Below are 610 nucleotides of genomic sequence, written 5' to 3'. Positions count from 1 at the left end.
GAAGAGAGTCCTTAGCCCAGTCCCTGTGGTTTTGAGGGACTTGATTTGCATTCACCTTGCTTTGACACTGAACCAGCTGAGGAAGGAGTTTGACCCAGGATTTTGGGCTTTCCCATTCAGTTTCAGTTATCATTTTCTCTTCTCTGTTTTCAAGGGTCTGAATCCAGGGAAGGCTATTGCAGAAATCAAGAAAATGATGGCAACCTATAAGGAGAAGAAAGCTTCAGCTTAACTGTTTCCATGCTAAGTATGACCTGTACCCAGCTCAGAGCTGAACATAATTTATGTCTAATTTGAGTTCTTTAAAGATCTTGGTTTTCCATAAATACAGCATGTATAATAAAAATTTTAAGAAATAAATGTTATTCTGCTTTATTAACAAAAAAAAAAATGAAGCCTGTTCCTTTACCTGCTGCAGGGGAATGTGAAGGTGCCGTTACTGAGTCCTTATCCTTGAAGGGATGGACGGGGCTCCAGAGCTAAGCAGGGTGGAGGGACCCTTGCTGGAAGGAGTTGATGAGACATGGAACTGACATCAGGCAGGGCCTGGGCCTGTTCCCAGCTTTGCGGCTTACCAGCTGGATAACCTTGGACAAGTTCCTTCACCTCT

At 43.4% G+C, this 610-nt stretch overlaps 1 protein-coding gene across 1 annotated transcript in view; it reads left to right on the top strand.

Moving 5' to 3' along the window:
- The window catches only part of SDHB (succinate dehydrogenase complex iron sulfur subunit B), a 35,203-nt gene extending 34,828 nt beyond the window's left edge, over positions 1-375 (top strand). Inside the window, exon 8 of the mRNA XM_017505550.2 lies at positions 155-375. Within this exon, the coding sequence (XP_017361039.1) occupies positions 155-232 (78 nt within the window). The 3' untranslated portion in view covers positions 233-375. The remainder of the gene's footprint in view (positions 1-154) is intronic.
- The last annotated feature ends 235 nt before the right edge of the window (positions 376-610 follow it).

This window comes from Cebus imitator, unplaced genomic scaffold, assembly GCF_001604975.1.
Source record: "Cebus imitator isolate Cc_AM_T3 unplaced genomic scaffold, Cebus_imitator-1.0 Scaffold15, whole genome shotgun sequence".
In the NCBI taxonomy this organism is placed as follows: Eukaryota; Metazoa; Chordata; class Mammalia; order Primates; family Cebidae; genus Cebus; species Cebus imitator.
Note: the sequence above shows the minus strand (reverse complement) of the source record. Positions and strands in the feature narration are given on the sequence as shown.